This window comes from Falco cherrug, chromosome 12, assembly GCF_023634085.1.
Source record: "Falco cherrug isolate bFalChe1 chromosome 12, bFalChe1.pri, whole genome shotgun sequence".
In the NCBI taxonomy this organism is placed as follows: Eukaryota; Metazoa; Chordata; class Aves; order Falconiformes; family Falconidae; genus Falco; species Falco cherrug.
This window is the reverse complement of record NC_073708.1, coordinates 9,533,316-9,551,373: the sequence shown is the minus strand read 5'-3', so window position 1 is coordinate 9,551,373 and position 18,058 is coordinate 9,533,316. Positions and strand designations below refer to the sequence as shown.

Genomic DNA, 18,058 nt, shown 5'->3' with positions numbered 1-18,058 from the left:
ATACTGATCTTTTCAGTGATTCTCGTTACAGCACGTGCCTTCAGGCAGCTGTATCAGTAAACCCAGTGGGCAGCAGTGAACAGCCAGGAACTACTAAAACCAAAAGCCCACACAAGGTAGAAACCCCCAACATAAAGCAGCTCTACAGTCACTCTAAACCAGGGGTCCTCAAACTTTTTAACCAGGGGGCCGGCGCGCGGATGAAGTGGCAGGCAGTCATCTGCAGCTGCTTGGTTTCCCCCACCAATCCCCGGCGGGGGGTGGGGCGGGGGGGTTTCTGTAAATACCAGGGGCCGGATTGAGGACCCTGGGGGGTCGTATCCGGCCCGCGGGCCGTAGTTTGAGGACCCCTGCTCTAAACCAACCCACGTGAAAACCCCCACCTGCTGGGGCACTTCTACCCTCTTGCTTTCTGCTGGGTCTTCCTGACACCAACACCAGAGCACTGTGTGGCTGAGTGGCAATTTGAATCAATAATGCTGAAATTAACCCAGGAAACAAAGTTCTTTGCTTTTCGATGGTGTCCTGTACTTCACTCGATTAGAAGCAACTGTGAAACCACAGCCTTGTCAAGAAGGGTGCCTTAAGGAGGAATATCCTTTGCTGGAGGTATCCCAGCTCTGCCCATCACTCCTTCATCTGTTTGTTCTGCATCGCTGGTGGAGGTTATCCTCTCCCCACTTTCATCCTTCTCCCTATGTCCATCTAATCAAGCAGAATTAAACTGTTGCAAATAAATCACTTAGTTCAGCCAGTTTGACTTTACTGTTGGCACAGGTCAAGGGAAACAGCAATATATTGTGTAAGCAGCACAGTGAAACTTCCAAGACCCTAAATTTTATGGTGATTCTTTAGTGTAACCAGAACACTATGAACTTTATGAACCTTAGAAAAGTCTATACAATAAAAAGTGCATGTTTAACCAAGGACAAAACTGTACTAATGGATTCTGAACTGTGAGATTTTCTTCAATCTGCTGTTTGGATTGAAAATTGTTCGGATTGGACTGCAGTTAACATTTTTAATTTTAACAAACCTAGTTTTGCTCTTGGCACACTGTTACTGGACCCACATAAGGCCCAAGCAGCCTTGTAAAGGTTTAAGTGCTGCAATTCAGAATAGCCATTTTTTAAAGTTCTGATCAAAGTTCATAATAATGGCAAGTTTTATCTTCAAAGTACATAGAAAAAATGGATTTGGGTGTGTGTTTTCAAGTATATACACATCTCCTCTTGAGTAATTAAAACATTGCATTTCACCATCTCCTTGATGCACCGCCATTATTTCCCCCCTGCTGCCCCACTCATTATTCCCCCGAGCTTCTATCATTCAGCATGTTGAACGCATTGACTGCTGTTTGATAAAAATGCACCCTCATTGCATCATCCAGCAGCTTTGATCAGCACTGGAGGGTCCTGTCCAGGCAGATGCTTACACACAAGCTCTAGCGTTGCCTCCCTGACAAGCACCCCGTTAACTTACCCAACAACAGGGACAGCAATGCTAGACTCAGCGAAGTTGAGGAGGAAATTCAAAGCATGGTAACTCAAGGGGGGGGGAGGAGACGAGAACCAAAAGAACCAGGGCCCAATTTAACAGAGTATTTGAAATATAGGTTTGACTCTTTTCCAGGGGTAAAGTCCTTGGTTGAAGCAGGCAGCAGGGTTCAGGTCTATCAAATACCACAGCCAATGAGCAGAACTCTCAAGACTAGCAAACCCACACACTACTAGCAGCTTCTAACTTTACACACCCCTTTCCTAACCATAGCCAAATAGCTTGCTCCATTGACTAAAACCATCAAGAGGTCCAACTATCCATCAACTCACACCACTCTCCTCCCATGCAGTCCTACAAACTCACCTAAAAGACAAGAATTTGGAGTGTTAACTTTTTTTCTCTCCCCCCTCCCCATCATTCAGTCACCCATTGCTATGAGAGCCTGAAATTTAGTATAGGCTTCTGTTCATATAAATGCATACCAATGACAAAGTTCAAGAACATTTTAAAAAGGAAAAGCTGATCCATAAAGATTGCTTTGGGCTTAAATAAAAGCACACATTTCACCATCTGCACAGATTTGCAGTGTTTTACTTTACTGTGCCCACCTACTGGAATCTAGGCATTAGAAACCATCCACACTCCATCAAAAACACTTTACCAGACTTCTTAGCAAACTATTAACGGATGTTAAAATGTCACTGGATTTGAAAAGGGGACAAAATGGACTGAGTAATGAACTGTCAAGAATTCAGTTCACTAAGCCTTCTGCATACTGGCCAAAGTATTTGAAAAACCTCACCAATTACAGGATCGTTTTTACATGCCATTTGCTTTTCTTTCATGAAAGTGATTAAGTTGTAAATCTGAGTAGCTGTTCCTAAAGTCATGCAATTCCCAGGAAGGCACGTAAAATGTCCATCATTTCAAAATGGAGCAAGTCAATCAAGCAACCAAAACCAGCATTCTTACTAGTAACGCAAAAGGAACATAAGAAGTGCTTGGAAGAGTTATTAGCATTTACTTATTTAAAGGAGAGGTAAAATGCTCTTACCGTGCTACCACCAGGAACTGGTCTATCTGCTTGTCTACTAGTGGGTTAAAGGCTTCCCAAACTTTTGTTTCAAGTTTTGACTGGTCTCTTCCATCATCCTCACCTGGTTGAAAAACAAATTTGAAATGCTCGGTATGGCTGTTTTGAAATAAAAGTATTCTAGACTTTTTTTTAATTTCACAATAATGTAACTGCTAACCTATCTCAATTACTCTGCCAAAAGGGCCACTGTGAAAATTTCATTCACCTACTCGTCTGTGACAATTTCAGCTTGACAGATGCAGCAACACAGCTCATCTGAATTGTGCCATCACGTTTTCAAGAACTGTTTTTAAAGGACACATACCGGGAAACAGACTACATCCTTCTCCCAACTAGACAGTATCTCATCAGCCCCTCTCCCCAGCTCCCCTCTCTATGTTTCTCTCCTTTATCTTGCAGAAATTCCAGGAAAACAGACACACTCCCAGCTGCTCTGAGGAGGTAGAGTAGCCGGTTCCCTTAGAAAGCGGAAAAATCACAGCATCAGACTCTCTTGCTTTTATTTTCCTAACTCTACACAAACCAAAATACCCTGGAAAAGTACAGGAGCTGAGACTTTTTCTTCTTTCTGCTCCCTTTATAACATCTGGAGATTATCCTTCTCTGAAGCCCTGTGTTGGCCCACTGAGGGAAGAGAATGCCTTTCAAATTAGTTCATCCTCACTTCGGAGGCTTGCCCAGCTGCTTGAGTAAATACCAGTTTCACAGACAAATTAAGCAAAAGTCCTGACCAATTTGTTTGCCTGTGCTAGTATGAGGCTACCACTATCAGCAAAGCTCCTAAGCAAAGACAGAAGCATCTTACTGCTTTCATATCTCTGCCCATCCAGTCTTGGAGAAAGTCCTTCTTGGAGAAGGTCCTTCCAACATGGGTTCTCTTAGGAGCAAAATACCAGCACTTTGGCCGTGCATTACATGGGTCTTAGAAAGGAGCAATTATATGCCAGTACTCCCCATCCCTCTCAGGTTTTGCGTTACCCTACAGATCCAAAAGCAGGCTGAAAGACAAAGCTAAGGTTAGGTACTAATTGGTAACTAGTATCGGTTACTGCTACTCCTCCCTTCTCCTCGGGCCAGGGCCCTTGTGGTCATGCTGCTGCTCCATGAAACAGCGGTGGCAGGCTGAGGTCTCCCAACACCTTCAGGCCAGAAAATTCTTCCTCCTGCCCATTCTGCAGGTGAGAAGTCTAGGCTGAAAGCCAGCGCTTGGGATGGGGAGAGGGCTCCAAGGAACAGGCACCCAGCAATAATGGGCAAATTGATGAAGGGAGACAGTATTTAATTGGCAGTAATTTGGGAGGGGCTTTTATAGGGAAGCAAGGTTTGATTAAAAACACAAAAGGCTGTGTTTCTGTTTCCCATGGAAATTCTGAAATCTCTTAAAAAAGAGTGCAAGCTCTGAGAGAGCCAATTAATTCAATTTGTTTCAACAACTTTTATGATTTGGACAAATGCCCACTTAAAAGACTGGTTTGAGACATAAGTAATTGTGTTCAGTGAGCAACACCAACAAACCAGCCCATTGCTGTACGCACGGCTTGGCAGCAGGAGCCTCCACCTCCCACACCTATGAGGGCCGCACACATAGAAGTGGCCGCATCCTACATGGCCTCTTGACAATTTAAATAAATATGGAAATTACCCTCTTTTAGTAAGTCTGTTATATCTGCCTGGTATCTGTTTCCAACTCGGATCTCTCCTTTATCAGCGAGTAGGGTCTTTTGTTGAGGATCATATACTAGCGAATAAAAGAAGAAATCCTAAAAATAAAACAAAAGTAAAAAAGTAAACAGTATTATTAGCTTTTACTTCCAGCTTTGCATACACACTAGCAAGCTTCTACATTTTAAGTTTGGGTTTATTGCCTATATATATATATATATATTATTTTTAAAAAATTGGGTGAACAAACAATAGATGAACCACCGGGTTTAAAACCCAATGTTAAATGCTGCCACTTTCTTCTACGTAAGTGTTAACAGCTCTCCACAAAAGTGGCCCTACCCTTAATAAGTCTTTGAAGTTGAAGTGAACAAAGCTCCTCTATTGCACAAACAAGGCTCAGAAGGGCCAGGAGGTATTTTTTAGTAGTACCAGCTGTTTCAGAACACAAAACTGCACTTTTCTGTATACCAAAACAGCAGTACTAGATGCTAGTGACTTATCTGCACAGAAATATTGGTACAAACTAAAGCCTAATTTCAGAACGTTACAACCGTACCAGCGAAACACCCCACAGACACATGAAGCCCCAGCCAACCTCTGTAGCCTCTGCAGGACTTGCTCCAGAATGTCAATGTCTCTTTGGTGCCAGGAGGCCCAAAGCCGGACACAGGACTCCAGAAGTGGTCTCAAGGGATGAACTGAGGGGATGAGATCCCATCCCTGCATCTGCTCACTATGCTCCCGTTAATATAGACCAGGATGTGCTTGGCTTTCCTTGCCACAGGGACACACTGCTGACCAGCTTCTTTTCTGCCACCATCTATGCTTAAATCCCTATGCTTCCTTCTGCTCACTACTGGTAGAGGGGTAGCAGATTTGGCAGCTGCAGTAATTAGCTGCAGGTGGCAATACATTAATTTGTTGCTTTTGTTCAAGCAGATGAGAAAAAGGCTAAAAAAAAGCTGCTTGGCTTCTGTTACCTGGGTGTGTAAAATTAAAGCAAGAAGTCATACTAGAATAAGAATGTCCTGCCAGGGTGAAGAAAGAAAACAGCCAAAATTTACTTAAAACTGCACAGTATAAGTAATTAAACTCTTCTGCATGGATAAGTACTTCGATATAGCTACTGAATGTGACACATCAGAGACCAGCTATGCTCCATCAAAGTACAGCGTGGGATATGGGGCAGGAAGAGCGCTCTGGTAGAATGTGACCTCTCATACCTCCATCCACAGCAACACCCTCACCAGGACGGAGAAGTGTTTCTGAACAGAAACAAAGGATGTGCAATGCGCCGTTTTTTCACATCTTGGGTTTCTGGCTTGTTTTCCCTTTCCCCATATTTCTGTGTCAATAGCAGGCACTCTGCTTAAATACATCTCATTTCATGCTCACCTCATTTTCCCTTTCCCTATATTTGTATGCGTCAACAGCATGCAACAAAAATTAGGACAAAAGCAGCATCAGTTTCAAGCCCTGTTCATCTTCCTGAAGAGGTGGCAATGGAAAAGAGAGTCTCCCAATCTGTCATACGAAGGCCAAAAAAGGAAGAATTGCTGTGAGTTTCCCCAGTAACATTGCAAAAATTCTGTGGGCTAGGGCTTCAAAGGTACATACTAGTTCTGCTCTCCAGCCCTGCACATTCCACATATTAATCTAAGACTGATGCCATAGAGGTAAGGTCTCCTGTGTTTCCTTTACATGTATAATGCATCCAGCATCCAATTACAGGATTTAAGAGTGTTAACTCCATATATTCTGCTTCAATTTTGATCTAAAAATCAGCGTTTTTCCAGGAAGACAGCAACATCTCTGGAAGAGAAGAAAAAAAGCCAGAAAAGAGCCAAGCCAGACAGCCAAACCTGCTTTGCTACCTAAGGAAACTACTGCACAAAAAGGTATCACCTATGCAGTGGCAAGGCAGGGAATTCACACCAATCTCCTCCAGCAGAAAACATGCCGTTTCCCCACCGTGGAAGCATGAACAATCAAGGGCAAGAACAATCTCATGTTACGTCATGATAACAGGATAAAAGTCACAGCTAACACTTGGCAAACTCCTGTTCCAACACCCAGCTAAGTCCACTGGAAGGGCTGCCCATGGGGGGGGGGGGGGCTGGGATTTGGTTTCATCCTAAACAAATCACTTTTTTGACAGAACGGATTCCTACTCCCACAGGCACCAGGGTCAAAATACATCAACCTACTGACAGAAGGGAGCTTCAGAGTATATGAAAACTCATTTAAATTATAGCTGTGTAAAGAAATCTGGATCTCTTGCTCCCTGACACACACAAAGTTCACGATACTACAATATTCTGAGAATGTACTGTTGCATAAATAAAGCATAGGAAAAGTTTTTTTGTCTTGCAAGCTTCCATGTCATAAATATAGTAGTATATTTGTTCCAGCTTGAGAATACCTAACTGGAGGACAAAGCATATGCAGTGCAACATTAATGCTTTTCAGGCACGTTGCCCAGCAAATACGCAAACCAACCACTGTAGTATAACAACACAGTAGGCCCCAAGGAAGGCCAATTCTACAGGCAAGTTCTTAACACAGTCTTTCTTGGCCAGGGAAAACTAATCATTGTGGAGGGGTTTTCTCCCATGGTATTTGACCGTTAGATGCCCTACTGCTTTTGTTTTATTGATTATCACTATGAAGTTTCTCTACAAAATAAAAGCCATCTTTCTCTACCAGTCTCAGGTCATCTTTTTATATCTTGTCCAGTTTTGTCTCAAATCAAGCAGATTCAACAGAAGAATTAAAAGCCCCTGGGCTCTTCTCCCCAACAAAGAAAAGATGGAAGTTTAAGGGCTCAAGCACGAATACAAGACAGACTGTAATCCACAGAGGTAATGCAATACCACTACCATCTTCCCCCACAGAAGCATAAAATTTAGCTCATGCAAACTGAGTGGGACTTCTAAAAACGTTAATAAATGCCAGTTTAGTGCCAATGCAAACTATAGTCTAAGGAAGAAAGAGATCCTTGCATATTCTAAAGGATATGTGAACTCTTGATCACCACTACGTGATCAGAACAATTTTTCAGAAGGATTTCAGAAGAAGAGTGAGGTTCACAACAAAGTAACATGGCTTTTCAAATTCCTCCATGCTCATTTTAGTTGTCAAAACTGTATGCAGAGTTTGCAGCAGTGAAGAAAAAGAAGGGTTTTCTCCATTTCAGACCCCAGAAAACACCCAACATGTTTGGAAAAATTAAAATGACCTGCCAAGAATTAAAATTAAATCATGACTTTCTACTCCTCCAAAGTGTTAGACAGACACATATGCTTGGAGCTTCCCTACCCAAGCCCCTAAGCTACCTGTAGCTATAGCCGAGAACCGACACCACTAAGAAACTGCTGAAGTGGAAAAAGAAAATAGGTTCAAAGTGAAAGTACAGTGCAGAAATAATGGTTAGTTCATTACAACTTGCAAACTTACTTTCAAAAATTCTGTTTGGGTGAGGGGGGGGGGAATTATTTAACTAGAGAGCATTATTTTTTTTAAGGGGAGGGTACCAAAAGCAACAGAAATGCCAGACAACTGCCCAGCAGGCAAAATTCACACAAGCCCCTGGATATATCCTAGCAAAGCAGTAAAATAGATGGTACACGTAAAATGGTTTCCTACAGAACAGGGAAATCTAATGCTTTTGCCTTAAGTGGCTATGCCCTTTTCTTGATATCCATGAGAATCCAGTATCTACAGGAAATTCAGGTTTTCCAGTGATTTTTCTCTTTTTCTTCCTATTCCTGACTCCTGCTACAAACCCAATTTTGCCAGGCACAGTAAAGAAGTCAATGCCAGTCCCCCTTCAGCCTGTTCTCTGAATGCAACAGAGCAATCTTCCTGAGGAAGATGACAGAGAAAGGGTAGGAGGAGAAAAACAGAGATAACACAAATGCAATTTTGCTGTGCTTACTATCTCCCTAAAAATTTCTGTCTGCATGTTTAACCTCCTTCGAGGCAGACAGCCTCAGGCTGAAAACCTACTTTCAGTGGTCATAACACAGAAGAAATCAAATGACAAGATTCCCTAGAACAGCTTAGGTTTTATTGACAGAAGCCATGTCAAAAAAAAGCCCAAAACATTCTGAAAGTAAAGAATGGATTAAGAAGGGGGAGGTGGGGGGGAGAAGAAACAGTTCAAAACAATACCACCCAGTGCTACAAATTCACCAGGCAACAACTATCTCCTTTTCTTAATCTCTTTACCCTCCACCCAAGCACATTTGTGTTCCTGAGCCTTTAATTTCTTTACCATCTGTCCAAGTTAGTTTGCACCACAGTAAAATACCATGCTAAGTGACAGGACACATTCAGGGAACTCTCTCATTCTGTGAAATCTCTAAGCGCCTGCTCAGTTTTAAAAATAACCTGCATCACTCATCTTGCATTTTGAGAGTTCGAAAGGATGAAAAAACAAGAAATCTTTCTATTCCTACATCTGCAACTGAGCAGTTGTGTGACTAGAGGAAGCAAGCTCCCTTCTCTTGTATCAATGTATCTACCTGTAACATTCGTGATAATAAAAATGTGCTGGGAGCAACCGAGAACAAACACTACTACTTAAATGTTGGGTACTAGTACATCTAAAATAATTTCAGTTTGATTAACTTCTGCTTTTGAACTGGCATATCCTAGGCTGCTAGCTGGTTACATTTCTGAATACAACGGCCCTTGTTTGAAGCACTGCCATTTGGCAGCCCTGAGCAGACTCAACATGTTTTTGGTTTCACATTCCAGTGAGAAACCAAACTATTTAATCCCTGTGCTTTGTTTAAAATTCTCTTAAATTGGAGTATAAGGTTAAATTAAATTTATGCTTAAATAAGTACTAATGAAAGCTAAAAAAGCATTTAAAAAGAAAGTCCAACTATGAGACAGACTACAGTACGCTCCTTGCAAAAAATGACCTGTTTTCTCCTTGTTTCTCTTAAAGGCCGGTAATGACCGTTACGCTACTGATTTTAATTACAAGATTTCCTCTGTTGTATAACATTTTACTGTTTTCAAATGCAAATGTAATGCTTGCAGATGTATTCAAATAATAACATACTGAAACTCTTTGCCAATCTCCCGAAGTAAAACTCCCAGATTGCTGAATCCCACACCTGTCTAACCCAGCTGGCAGCCAGAGGTCTAGCCACAATTAAAGGTGTGTAAATACATTGCAACAGTAATTTTTCAAATCTCCAAATACCTGAAAATTTAACCCCCAAGATTCATATTCTGAATAATGATTAACAGTGCAAGACAATTCAGTTTCAAGTGCTGGCTTTGAGGTACCTTTAAAGAGTCAGATTGGGTACATTTCTGCTGGACTTGAGTTAACTGACAAGCGGGTTTTTCAAGGATCTAAGTCTCTGTGGCGGCATATGAAAGACTACAGGTAAATATTTTGAACAGTGAACTCAAAAACTAGGGAACTAAGCTCCTCAGAAATCTGAGGCAAGATCAAGCTTAAACCACATTAACATACATCTGTTAAGATTTCAGGACAAAGCAAATATATAGAAATACAGCTTCGCTTGCTGCTCCGCTCCCTCTGCTACAGTTCCTGGATCTCCTCCACCCCATCTTATTTGGGGCATGAGCCTCCAGGGTTGAACTTTCAGACTGCCAGGCTGATGAGAAAGTCAGGCTCTCTTTACAGGAGAGGCAGCTTATTGTCACAAAGGTGTAAACAACAGGTCTGGCCTCTAGATCCACAAAGTTTTATATTAGAATGAAAAACTGTATGGAGCCTAAAGCTTCCACTGTCGATGCCCAGTATGAGTAGAAATAAAAGAACCACCATTAGAAAACAAGCAAAAAGCCACCAATCCTAAACTGTGCTAGAATAAACTGTTCAAGCTTCACAATTCACAAAATGGTTCATACCTCCCGTTCCAGATATGATTTAAGGGATTCTGTCTCATTTAACAGAGTAACACTGCATTTGCCTCTAAAAAAAAAAAAAGAAAAAAAGAGAAACATATTTTATGAAAAAACATCTTAAATGCTCATGTGATTCACAAGATGGTATTACTGAAGTTGTACACAGAATTTAATCTTACATTGAAGAATACTTGAATAGTAATAATGCCATTTGTTTTTTGAATAAAAAAGCACTGGAAGAAAACAGTCATTACCTAATGTGTGTGGCTGGCAGAGATTCCAGCTGTCGTGAGAGAAACAACTCACGATGTCGTAGCTGATGCTTCTGTTTCTCTGGTAAATCAACCATTTCTGGATTTTCCATCTCCTCTTCCATTTCCCCTAGTTACAAAGAGACAAAATTGATCATCAAGAACAGTGCACGTATTGATTCTGCGCCAACCAGAATGAGCTGCTCCAAACCCTTTGCTAAATAAAACACATTATTTAGATTAAATCCAACTTCATCTGAATCCTCACGTCAGCCAACTGAACAATTAGATAATTAGTACAGATCCTTTAAACAATGCCTGTGAAGAATTGTCACCACTGGGATCAAAGCATCCCAGGTACACACAGGTCACACTAGCTCACCAAACCAAGTCACACAAATCTGCTGCCAACAGAGAAGCTGTGCAGAGAGCTGCCCTTGGAGACCATGGCTACACTGTTAGATTCACCAGGAAGCAGCCGACACTCCATGAGCGAGGCAGTAAAAGCGAGTCTTTCCTCTTTGCCAGGCAGCAGCTGCCTTAGACCCTACTCCTCTTCCAGGGTACCACATTCTGCCCCATCCTGACTTCAAAAGCTTTTGCAGGAAATGCCCACTGAAAAGCTTACTGTACTTATTTAGAGTATTTTGTTCTCCTCACCCCAGCCTCAGCCAGTAGGTAGATCACAGTCACAAGATTACCGGGAGTGTAACCGAGGACCTAAGGTCAGCATTGCCACCCGCCCTACCCTACCACACCACACGCGTTCGACTGCAACTCCCGCATTGAAAAAGCTTGGTTTTTCCTGCAGTCAGAATCCACCATCTCTGGCTTGGAGCTATCCAGGCTCCATCAAACCAGTTTTCAGGTGAGTGCCAAAGTAAATATATGAAATCACATCCACACTGATACACAGCTGATCCAAAACATCTCCAGGCAACTTTCTTGTAAGAAATAAATTGTATGTTTTGTGTTCATTAGCAAGTATCCTGTCAATTATGCAAGATAAAAGCAACAAAAGGCAAAATACTCCAAAATAAGCTGCAAAATTTCTCCATGATGGACTGCATAAGATATCATCAGACTTCTTTCTTCCCTAAGAAATTAAGGCAGTTACTGTATTTTCCAAAACCACAGAAGTTTCCCAGACTGTAGTAGAATGCGCTGTAAAGTCTCATATATGAATCGTAAAGCTCTAATTTTACGGCAGCAGCACTCTCAAAGAGCAGGCTTATGCCTGCAGCTTAATTCAACAGTTGTTGCCAAGAAACATTTCTAGTCAGAAACACATACAGGCACAGTTATGACTTATATACCCATAAGATTAGTTAACTATAATCCTCATAGTTATCCCAAAATAAAGCAAACTGAAAGGAGAGCTCTCCATTTTATAAAACACTGAAGTTGCATTTAGTTTTAAATAGGCCACCATTATGCCAAAGGGGGTGACACAAAATTATGTACCCTTCAGGTTCCCCACAATTTACAACTGTTTTACTGTCCTGGAAAAAGACTTGGGGTTTATAAGCCCCTCAGGTAAGCTGCTCCAGCAAGGAAGGGAAAAAAATAGTAGCATAATTAAACCAGACTGCAACATACAACAGCTCTTACAGCACACGAGCTGTTGAGCAGATAGCAGCATGCACTTACATTTTAATATTTTCCTAGGAACTACAATGCCAAATTTACATTTGTGCCACAGTTTCATGGTTCTGCAATTTATTTACTGAAGTGGATTCTGTTTCAGTTGAAAATTAATATTGTGGCTGCTGACCTACACTATAAATATACCAGCAGCAATCCACAAACAAGTGAGCAAGTTCCAAGCTAGCTTGCCTAAAAACCAAAGAATGCACAAATGAAAAGGCATTTATGCCTCCACTTAAAACAGCTTTTGGAGATTGAATAGTACACCATCTAATGCAGGAAAAATACTGTAAGGAACAACCTAAAATACCTAATATCTTCAGTATATTTAATAACCTAGGGCTTTTAAAAATTATATGTTTAAAAATATATACATATATATCTACTACTACGTGCCAATCAACTCTATAAAGCAAAATGAAACCACCCAGCACCACCAAGCTAATCTCGGGAAGCACGTCCCTTCAGACAGGCTTGTCTTCCAACCAGCGTTTTATTTATATGTCTAGCTTTCGTAATAAAATAAGGAAGGTGGGAAGCACACATTTTCTTCTTATGCCAGCTCTGCTATGCACAACCTTTCAAAATGAAAAAGCACAATACTTTTTTCTTAAAACAAACAAACAAAAACACTGCAGACATTTCTACAGCTAACAAACAACTCCCTGCACAGGAAGAAGTTAAACTGTCATAGGTCCCAAAGACAGGTAGGAATATTCCCAGAAATAACAAACAAATCTACACAAGCATCTTTCCCCTTTCTTTTTCACAGCCATGATTTAGTACTGAAAAGAATGAACCTGGCAAATGCATTGGGAATGAAGGGAAGAAGGAGAAAATACAGGACTGGATCCAGCACAGGATCCTCTGCCTCACTGTAGTAACGCAGAAGTGGCTTCGACAAAAACTAACACCACCTCACCGGCTCTGCAGGGACAACAAAGGCTTCGGTCAAGCTATATAAACCACCACAGGGTCTGGCCCAGCCTCTGGTTCCGTGACAAGCTTGTACCACACAGCTGCACTTCACCCTCCTATAGCTCAAGCATCAAGCTCTAAGTAAAGCAGACCTTCACCCTCAAGAATGGTAGCCCCTGAGAAATAAGGACCACAGTCTTAAAAAAAAATAATAATAAATTATATATATAGATATTTTAAAAATATAAGGAATCTTTTCAGGAAGACTTGCCTGCATTTTTTACAGCCCTGTAGGATAAGCGGTATGGGAATACAGTAGGTGCAGTATACTGGGACTTCAATGCTCTCATAAAGCTTTACATCAAAATCAAGCTCTGCTTGATAGATGTGCCAGTGCAAATTTTAAACTAAACATTTAGTCTTAATACAAATAGTAATATATCAGCTATGCAGTAGTCGTCAGTAGAATGCTGCAAGTGTATTTATTATTTAATATCTGATGAAAGAATTGTTAATAGCACATTAACAAAACTTGAAGATGACTTATATTGGAAACAAGAGACAGGCAGATTGGACACGAACAGCAGGACTCATGTGGAAGCTAACATATATGGGGAAAAATAATTAGAAAGAGTAAACTTTGAGTTGGCAGGAGAAACCCAAGAGGCAGTAATTGTAATTTAAAATGACTGGGTATGTGAGATGCAAAATTAAACATCAATATTTGCTAGACACTAGAAAGAATAGCAATTTTCTATAGATCAGGTTGGGCTCCCTGCACCAGAAGCAGAAAGCATCAGCCCTTTCTCTGCATTCTGGGTGTTGTACAAGTAGCTACATAGCACAATTCAGAAATGGCAGCAAGGCAAACGTGATACAGAAATAGAGAGCACACTAGGTTGTCCAGCCTGGGAGACAGTCTGCAGTAACAGAATCAGCATGGTTATCAATAGCAAAAAAATGTAAAGGAAAAAGAAAAAAAAACCGGGGTCAAAACGTTGGGAAACACAGTAAAGCCAGTGCTAGTGACCTGCACAACAGTTCTTTCAGTAGCAAAGGAAGCTTAAACTCTTGGTGCTTTAACAGCTCAACTAAGCAGCTCAGAAGAACAATACACCAACCACCACCTTCCTTCCCCCAGGTCCAGTTTCAAAAGGTCTGTTAAGCCTCAGCCTTATTAATTTTTTCTCTCTACTGAAACCCAGGTATTGATAGCTATAGAAAATACAGTGAACATGTTAACAAATAGAAATCCTTATACGTTGACACTTCAGAAGGTGTTTGCCACATTATCAAGACATCCCACTGTGATCTCTTCCAGAAACTTCCTGTGATCATCCTTTGCAGCTGTGGCTACTATTACAGGTAGCAGACAGAGCAAACAGACACTATTTTGGACACTTAGTATATCTTTCCTAACCGCACCACCCCCATGAGAGAAAAACCAGTTTCCTCCTCTCAGTAACAACAGAGCCAAAGTGTGAGTGGATTAATGATTTTGACTTCTCCTAAATCTGCACGTGTGCTGTTGGGAGAAAATGGAGGAGAAGGGGAATAAAATGGAAGAAATATATAAAAAACCCCACCAAACTAATTTGTGAAGCTATTGCCAAAGTGCATTTAGACTGGTGTTATCTAAAACTAAAAAAAATAAGCAAACATCCAAACTCAATAGACCTCCTATCTGTTTAGGCACACAGGTCTCATGCAACTCATGGACTGACTGAGCAACACCACCTCAACACTGCAAGACGTTTATTTTTAGAAGCTTTGGCACTTAGAAAACCACACTGCCATGTGTGCCTGGCACCCAAACATCAGCTGCTGAAAGCTAACCATAAACCTGCCAAACCGGCCAGCACTAACTACTCACTTCTCCATTGTTATACAAATCAGGATAAACATTTTTAATGAAGCAAAAACTGTGGTCGTTAAGACAGATCACAAATATATGGAGATGGTGGGGGGTGGATCGTTAGGAGGGAGGATAGGAGGCTGTATTCCTGCTGTCAGAAATACTGCCTTAATTATACATGGAACTATTTGAGACATTATACAGACACTTTGTATAGAGAAAATATATAGTCACAGCATCCAACAGTAGCTTGAGGAGTAAACTGCCCTTCCCACTTCACTTCTATCAAGTTCTGCCTCCAATCTTGTTTGCATACAACATCTTAAACTACTACAAAGTCTCTGGGCAAGAACATTAAATAGTCTGCTACTGGTGAAGCAGGCTCATTTCAGAAACAGGTGGAGAAATTCCGTAGAATAATTGGTGAGGTAATTAAAGAGGCTTATGAATAAGAAGCACTAACAATGTATGCAATCCATTATAAGGCTGAAAGATTTATAGGACAGCCCAGACAAGCTTTATATCATATGATAAAAATAGTAAGATCACAGATCAAATCCAAGAATCAGGTTGCATACATCAGGTACTAATTTACAGTCACCAACTACAGAATAAGGTGCTTCCAACTCATTTCTCTTTATAAAGAGTTATGAGAAAAGACAACATCTCAGACTTGTCAGTTTCAGAGATCTGATGGATTATACAAACTAAAGCATAAGCCTTTTTTTGTATTTTATTTTTTTTTTTCAAAACTTTGCAACATTCATTTCACAATCACATCTTTTTCCTTCCTTTATTGGAAGGGGAAAAAATATTTCAGAATTATATATACACTTTTTCCATTCGTGTGCTGGCCTATCTTCCCATTACTTGGCGCTCTGACTGCATTGATCTCAACAGTAGGTCTAAAATAAGGGCATCTTAAACAGAAGACTCTGTGAATCCAGAAATGTCTGCAGTCAGAAAGCTCCATTAATCAGCTGAACAAAGGCAGTTAAAAGATCAGCGATGCAGATACGTACATCTACTGCAAATGCATCAAAATGAGGCAACAGGAGACTTTATGGAAATGAACTCAAAGTCAGTGACATTGTTGAGTATCTGCACTAGAATCTTAACATCCACAAAATTTAATTTCATTATATCGTGCAGGATATAGGTATTTTTTTTCCAGACTAAAGAACTAATGGCTGTCCAAAAGCTTAGCTTTACTGTCTTCTCCCTCCTTTAGAAGAACGGAAGCCACACAACAGCACATCTATCTACATAAATGGAAGTCATTTAGTAGCAATTTTATTCTGCACCAGAAAGAAACATACTGGAAAAAATGCTAGTTACTAATGAAATTTACACTAGGAGACCGCCTCATTTGTCTCTGGTGGCTCTATTAATAGGATTGTGCTACAGAAGAATTTTACTGTCTTTCAAACACATATGAATACGAACAATGAATTATTTGTTTGCATTTTAAAAAAAACAACTTAAATTTCTTATCGCAAAAAAAGAAACCAACCTTTGCAGGTTTTTCATTTTCAGCCTGAGACGTGTTTCTTTGAATCATTCCTACCTGCTTCCTTTACTAAATCTAGTGAAGTGAGACACAGATGAAGGAATCAATAGTCACGTTGTTTACAGTGAAGCTCCTATTAAGCTTCAGTATTCTCAGATAAAATGAGTACTGCTGCACTGAAGAGATATCAAAAAAAGCTTTGCCTGCTACCACAATTCTGCAACACAGCCAAATCTCATCTCAGGGCCACGTGACTCTTTGTCAAGGTATGGCTGCAATGGAGGGACTTATTTGGACTTGAATCTACAATAGAAAATACTCAAATTTATCAATAAGGGGCTAATTTTGCTGCACGTTTTCCCCAACGGCACTAAGCACCAGAACACAGCAAGACATTATATTCATTATTAAAACTGAATCTCTGATTAAATCAATCCCCATGCAGTACAACTAGGTAGATCTGTATTACGTATACATCGCAGTCTATTCATATACGCACCAAGCAGCGCATTAAAAGACAATGATATTTGGCAGCTAAATCCTAATTCTGACATGCCCAGATAGGATTGCTTCTTTTTCATTTACGTATGTGCCTTGAATTACAAGGATTAATATGGCTGTCCATGCTTTTTGCTAGACTTTAAGCAATCTGAACAGCTACATCACACATACTCCACTGTTTACAAGTAAAAACCATTTAGTAACTCCACCTGCTTAGCCTTTTTCTCCCTTTCAACACATCTGTTTCAGTAATGTCTGTTTTGTTAGAACTGTGTCCATCACCTTGCAAGGACAGGACAAGAGGGACGCTGAACTGGCAGAGGAAGGTGCAACGAACTCAAATCTAATCCTCACTGGCAACTGGGATGGGGTAAAACAGGCTGAAAGCACCCCAGATAAAGTGTCCAATGTCATGGAATATGTTGCATTATTTCTTCCCTGGAGACTGATACTCCCCTTGAGAGCCAGGTAGTGCATCATGCTCACCACCTTTCAGGTTCAGAACACAAAGATCTACACCAGCTTCTCAGTTATTTTGTGTGGGTTGGTGTTTTTCAGGTTGGTTTTTTTTTTTTCTTAAACCATCTGAATTTTTTTTGCAGTATCTTGCCTTACAGATTTATATACACAAATATCTGATCTATACTGACATATAACTATTTTTTGTATGCACTTTTTAGCATTTTAAAACTGTTTCTATAATTGAAAGATAATCATAACACTAAATTTGTTTAGAAATAAGCTTCCATCTCTACTCAGCAAGATATCTCACATGCCTCTGATCTCCCTGGGATGGGAATAAATGCCAACGTAAGTTAACACAACATTCTTTAAAATAATAAAAATCAAGAAATTTATTAGTTGTGCAAGGCATACATGCAAGGGTGACTGATATAAGGTCATGAACAACGTCCTGAATTTTTTGATACTTTAGTTTCATAGTTTCATGCCTTTTTTTTTTTTTTTTAATTATTGAGTAACTACAGTACTCAAAAAGGTTACAGTTTCTAAGTCTCATTTCAGCACAGGCATTGTTTTTTCCTAACAAAAGAACTTGAAATATTCAAAATAGCGATCAGATGTCCTATAATTCAGTGCTATTAAAGTGTATTGCCTGAGCATGTTCAGACAAAAGCTATACAAAAAATATTAATAACGAAATTTAAAGATCATTTCTATTAGCCAAGTTTCAAGTCTGTTTCCTATGTTCAGTCTATTTG

At 40.3% G+C, this 18,058-nt stretch overlaps 1 protein-coding gene across 6 annotated transcripts in view; it reads right to left on the bottom strand.

Annotated features, from left to right (window-relative positions):
* Positions 1-18,058, bottom strand: part of MTA1 (metastasis associated 1) — a 93,777-nt gene that overhangs the window by 48,531 nt on the left and 27,188 nt on the right. For all 6 annotated transcript variants that reach the window (XM_055724347.1, XM_055724351.1, XM_055724349.1 and 3 more), the window contains exons 4-7: positions 10,411-10,537; positions 10,160-10,223; positions 4,239-4,356; positions 2,555-2,657 (exon numbers count right to left, since the gene is read on the bottom strand). In XM_055724347.1, coding sequence (XP_055580322.1) covers positions 2,555-2,657; positions 4,239-4,356; positions 10,160-10,223; positions 10,411-10,537 — 412 coding nt within the window. The remainder of the gene's footprint in view (positions 1-2,554; positions 2,658-4,238; positions 4,357-10,159; positions 10,224-10,410; positions 10,538-18,058) is intronic.